This window comes from Saccostrea echinata, unplaced genomic scaffold (genome assembly GCF_033153115.1).
Source record: "Saccostrea echinata isolate AGI-Se365-2 ecotype Australia unplaced genomic scaffold, CSIRO_AGI_Sech_v1 ptg000029l, whole genome shotgun sequence".
Classification (NCBI taxonomy): Eukaryota; Metazoa; Mollusca; class Bivalvia; order Ostreida; family Ostreidae; genus Saccostrea; species Saccostrea echinata.
Window position 1 is genome coordinate 7131375 of NW_026889778.1, and position 6424 is coordinate 7137798.

Sequence of the window (6424 nt, forward strand, 5' to 3'; positions counted from 1 at the left end):
ATTTTTCATGTCTGGCCCATCGCCTAGCATAATCCTCTACAGAATCCATAATATTTATGAAATTCCGACGCCAGTTGAAGGATCAGGGTTCCCTATATTTAGGACCTTTTAAAATTAGTGATATAAGGTTCTTATTTTTAACCATATTTACGTCACCAGTAATAACGTGTCCATCAGGACTATAGTTATAGGGTGAAGAAGAACATGAACACGATGGAGGATTATGTTTCAGATATTCGATATCAAGGCCCTATAAAGTTTTCTTGTAATTAAAAAGTTTGGAAGCAATAGTCGAAAATATCCTTCGGATTGTTGGTGATTGGAAATTACCCTTGAAGATACCCACAAACGCAATAATTTTCTCAACTTATAAGTGATAGCACATGTTTAATTTTCCTTGTCACATGATGTTTATTGTCCTTATCAAACACAAAGATGGCGTGCTCCTGTCCGAGTTTACTTGGTTTGTTTGCTAGTTTTTTACTCTTAGGTAAGACCAATTTTCATTGACATTCGACATATTCTGATTGAAAGCAATAAAGAAACGCTAATTTTATATTTTTTTAATATTATAATTATCAAGGAAAAACCCTCTGTAATTAAAAAGGATCATAGATCTGGATAAGAAACATGCATTCACCTTCTAACTATTGCAAAGCTGTTTACTTTGGTTTTTCAAATATATCGTTTTGTGAATAATTTATTTAGAAACTTGCAACTTGTTAAACTTATTAAAAAAGGAAACAAACATACTTAGAGAGACATTAAATTACTGTTTTCATTTTTATACCAGGAAGATAATGAATTTTTATCAAGTTGTTTTCCTGCTGTAATTTATCAATTTTCAATTCAACGAAGTCAGGTGATTTACTATCAATATGAACTTAAAATGTGTCATGAATGAGATCTAAAGCTTATTAAACCACCGTTGACAATCGATTTAGAATAGAATGATGATACTTACAAAATGCAAGAAAGAATAGTATTAAGGAATTCATGATTAAGATTTCCGATTGATGCTGCGTCAAATTTTTCATCGTGTGTCACATATCCCTCCCTGGAATTTTATCACAAGGATTATGATTTTTAAAATAAGAAGTCAGCGTTGAATTTCAATTTATTTTTCAAATCAATTTTTTTTTCTTTAAATTTAATGAAAAAAAAACTTCAAAGAAAGATGAAAAAAAAAGAAAGAAAGATTAAATGAGTATATTAGGAATATAATTTTTGAGGAAGCATTTTAGTGACCTCTAGTAATTAAGACTAAACACTCTGGAGAAGGAAACATAACTTGAAATATCTTATTTAGCTCGACATTTTGTGTTCATTTTAAAAGATTCAATTGTGTGTTGGGTTAATAAGGACAAAATTGTTGTATAGCGTGTGTTGTTTATCTAAACTAAATGAAATCCCTAGTCTCCTGTTTAAATACTTGGTAGTGACAATCTTTGTTTATCTACCTGTTATGTTTACACTGTGATAAATTAACTGCAGTTTTTGTAGTACAGTGTATCTAATGAGGTGATTGCCGAAAACTTTTTATTGAGAAGGCCTTTCAGTGATTTTCGTTAACTTATTTCCTTCTCTTTTTCGCAGATGTTGTAGAAGCCCGTTTTTATTTTAATTGTTTGGTATGCTGTTCCTGTTATTTGAATATTTTGGTGTGATTGACTTCCGTTCAATTTTTTTTTCCAGATATTCTTACAAACTGTTGTTACTAATTAAATGATCTAGTATGGCTGGCATCATTTTTTTTTTTGAGATTTTGTGGAAGCCCATTAGAGTAAAAAATAAAAAATCCACCCAATATCCGAAAATTAAATTAAATAGGTGTCAATATTTACAGAGCAATTGTACATTTTACCATGTAGGTTGTACCTACAGTTTAATGAAAGTATTTTTACAATTAGGAAATTTATTAGATTTTTTCCTACATGCGAAATCATGCATAATTTGACATCAGCAATAAGAGCATCAATCACAGAAATATATGTAAGCACCAGGGGATGGAACACGATACGCTTTTTTTTCTTTTTTGTATATTTCTGACCTGTATGTATTGTTAAGAGTTTTAAGTTAAGTTTTCTTTACAACCATATTCTATTTCTTAGTATGTGAAAATGAATACCAAGTGCCTTGTTTTTTTTATGCGATATCCGATAGGCGTAAATACCTGCTGTTGCTCTCTTTCCTGGAAATGTCTTTCTACGGCATCAGTAAAATACTTTTTTTCCAAATCGTTCTTTTTTTTTTTTTTAGTTTGTCTAATTTTAGTACCTAACTGTTTTATGCTACATCAAAACCGTTTTTAAAGCCTATCATTCTGCTAAAAATTTAGCTGCAACATAATTTATATAACTTTTAACAAATAATTCCGTGTCTAACTTAAATGGGAAATACATACCTTTCTGCATCATGCATACATTTTGATTTATAATTTTGTAGACTCTTAAAGGTGCTAAGACACACTTTTGAAGTTAATATTTTCTGAAATCATCTGTATAATATCATGACTTACATGTTTTTAGAACAATACAAACCGATATTTTTATAAAAGGATATTTGCTAATTGCAAACTTCTTTTATCTGAAAATTTCTAAAACTACGAAATTAAGGACTCGTTTGATTGATACGCAAAGTATCTTTTTCACAAAGTATAATCTATTCTAAATATTTTTAAAAAGTGGAAATTGTGATTTGTATTAATGAAAAATAGCAAAACTACAGTCCAGAAAACTCAGAGTAGAAATGTTAGACAGCAAAACAAACACATCAGCAGCATTGTCAGTTCGTGTACAGTGATATATGCCGAGTAAACAACTTGAACACTCCTCCCCCCTAAAATCGTAACCATTTCAATAACAGGGCTCGTTATCGTCATTTTTTGATTTAATATAACTGAATTTTTTTTGTTTTCTCTTTTCAGATTTTGTCGATGCCCGTTATTATTGTTTCAATGATTTTGTATAGACTTCTATCATCTGCTTCGAAAGCCCGTTGTTGTTCTTTAAATGATTTGGTATAACTGATTTTTGACATTTTTTTTTCAGGTGTGGTGGAAGCCCGTTATTGCTATTACTACTCCTACTCGACTTACTACAGTTACTACTGCTCTTACTATTATTATGTGTAAGCTAGACTTGTTCAAGCTCTATATAGTAAGAAGCAATGGCTATTTGATAAATGTAATGACTGCCTTACATATATCTCAATTTAAAAACGGAGGAATCTGCATAAAATGATTTGAAGATGTCTTTCAATCTGTTCAGGTGACAGGATTTTGCCGTTAAACAATTGTTTCTTTTCTAAAACTTTTAGACCATCTTTACCTAAATCTTATACATCCTGAAGAGGCTTTCATTGTTCATTTTACAAAATAGTCAATAGCCATATATGCATAATAGATGCTGATGCTTAGAAAAGTGAATGAACCTTTGACTCATTTAACAGTTCTCAATTCTTGTAACACTGGAAATAATACTAGTAAAGTGTATCCAATAGCTTTATTAAACATATACATGTATTGTGAATTAAATTCAGTGTTATGAAAACAAAAGTCCCTTGAAAGTTTCAAAATATCTGTAATGCAAACTCTTAAAACCTTCTTGATATAGTATATAAAATATTTATGAGATCCTCTCAAATACCTATCAGGAAAACACATTTAATTTTATAAGTATGTTCTCATATTTGTTCTTAGACCCGTTGGTACCATCGTGGGAGCTGTGATTGGAACATTGATTGGCATAGCAACACTCATTGGACTATTGGTCTTCTTCTGCTGCATCAGACCACGCCGTCTGGCGGCTAGGGGGACAGTACTCCAACCAGGAGGATCTAATGTAGCCGTCGTTTCCACAACAACTGGAGGTATGTTAACTGAACTAAAAAAATCTTAGGAACTACATAGTGATGTTAAATTGCAACTAGATATTTCACTTTTAAAAAAAAAAATCATACTGTCATTGAAATCAACATCTACAAAGATGACTCCAAAATAAAGGACAAAAAGAAAAGGAAAAGAAAAAAATCAAAAAAAATAAATAAATAAAATTAAAAATAAAAGAATGTCAAGAAAAAATTAACTGGTTTGAGAGATATGAATAAATACATGCATATAGAATGGTATTCAATGACATTTCTCTTTTAATAATCAAGGTGTGCAATATGGAGGTGGTTTTGTCAACACAGCTGCATACCCTCCTGGGACTCAGGCCGCTTACCCACAGTATGCACATCCCCCACAACAGCAAGCCCCTCCTACCGGTTACCAACCTCCTCCGGCCTACAAGTAAACTTCAAAGTGGACGAGTTCTTTTCACTCTCAACAATGTCTTACAACTTTAAACTATTGCATTTTCAAAAGTATTTTCATATGAACATTATCAAGTATTAATTCGGCTCCCATGTCTGTTGTTAAGGGCCTTTTTTAGTGAAAAGGCAATGAGATGAAATGCAGAAGTTAAATTGAACCTGATGTGTAGAAATATGCATTTTCTTGTGCTTCTTCCTTAAACGTGTGAAAATATCGAACAAACCATTACGTTTTAAAAATATTTAATTTGTTCCTAGAATTTTGCTATAAGCATGTAATGTTGATTTTTTAAAAATTTAAATCAACAGTTTTCAAAACAGTAAACACAATACTCAATACATGTGTAAAAAAGTATTGATTCATTATTTTTAACTTTAAAATAAAACCTACTTTTAAAAACATCTTTAAAAAAAATTAACTGTCAATATTCCTTGATTAAGAATTCTGAAGTTTTAATAAAGAAATTGAAGTTATGTACTTTGAAATATGTCTATCATTATTTTGCGTATTGTTTTTGTTTCATCATTAGTTTATTTGATTGCATATCACTTTGCTTGAACATTGGTATAATAGATAATAATAATGTTTGATGTATTTTAATATAACTTTAATTTCATTATAAATCTTATAATTGCATGATTGCTTCAATGAAAATATTAATAAAATCATGTCGAATTTTTTTCAGTTACTGATACACATATACATCATACATTTGTAGCATGATTTTTATAGCATGATTTTGATATAGTAAACTTTTGTCTTCGTCAAAGTCCATTATATGACGTTTTAGGTAAAAACAAGTTTATGTGTAAAAATTAATTGTGAAAAATAAATGTTCTAAAAAGTTACCTTCAGCATGAAAGTATCACATGTTAGCCATTAAAAAAAATTTGATATACCTCGATGTGCTTATAAAGATATGAACATTGTAACATTAAAAATGCTATACTTACGAAGAATTGATCATGAATAGGTGACGAAAGATGATCCAAGAAACCCTGCTCCTCCACACTTTAAAAGACATTTTTCCTGTCCTCATCACTGGTCGATTAATCGGCAATGAGACTGAAATCGTGACAATGATTGTTGATAAGTCGCTGTGTCTGTTTATCGATGTGTAATACACCACGAGATAAATTCCTAGCCCCCGTAACAAACTAATTCCAAGCCTTTATTCGATTACATGGACACGCTTGGCGGCATCCTGCTCCCGCTGTAACGTCTTCACTATTCTTATCTTGACTGAGAGAGGTTGAGCCATGATGACTGTTCAGTCATAAATGACAGGTGTGATGATGGTACATTTTTATTTGTACTTTTGTGGCATGTGTACAGTAAGAATATGAAACAGTCGACTTCTCAATCTGTATTTACCTAATGTCTGTGAATTGTGGACTCAGGTCTACTAGTAGATACTCGTGAAGGGCACTGGACGCTTCCTGGTAAGCTGACATCAAATGAGGCAGGGCTAACTGTCGACAACTCAATACACAGATTAGAGATTTGTCTCTGGGATATATAAACAAGACTACATAATGAACATTCAACTAATCGTGCGATGCTTCGCTGCGTGATCAAATAAATTAAGAGTGATGTAAATCGCACTGGTTTTCCGATGATGAGCTTAAAGGATAAACCAATCCATGATCAATATGATTGCTTTTCCTCCCATTAAGTAAGTGAGGAATACTCAAATTGGTCACTAACCTTTCGTCGTCTTACGGAATATTACGGATGAATGACACCGGGGTGATCCAGTGTAAGTTTTCCACTAATTTCTTGACGAATTCGGTTTTCCAAGATTTAGATGGTTCTGCTACCATCACGGTAAATTCTTGTTTCAGTTGAAAAGAGCGTAGTTTCTCGTCTGGTTGCATGATGACATATAAAGAGATCTCTTCCTCCAGTCCTATATTTAAGTCAACAGAGATATAAACGCTGCGTTGTCTTGACGTCGGCACGGTATATAGATGGGACAATGCTGGAATGCAGGAGCACACACAGTACAACACACATGTCAAGAAGAATAAAAAAGCTACTTGTTTTTTTTTTTTCCTCTCAACAAATGTGACATTTTTCTCAAACCTGGGTCTCTTTGGATTCTTTGTT

General features: G+C 31.8%; 1 protein-coding gene across 1 annotated transcript; it reads left to right on the forward strand.

Annotated features, from left to right (window-relative positions):
• Positions 1 to 435: 435 nt before the first annotated feature.
• On the forward strand, positions 436 to 4678 carry LOC133194905 (uncharacterized). The gene is made up of 4 exons (XM_061330805.1): positions 436 to 490; positions 3051 to 3129; positions 3701 to 3870; positions 4159 to 4678. Exons 1-4 carry the CDS (start codon positions 436 to 438, stop codon positions 4293 to 4295), a joined length of 441 nt encoding a protein of 146 aa, XP_061186789.1. The 3' UTR covers positions 4296 to 4678.
• The last annotated feature ends 1746 nt before the right edge of the window (positions 4679 to 6424 follow it).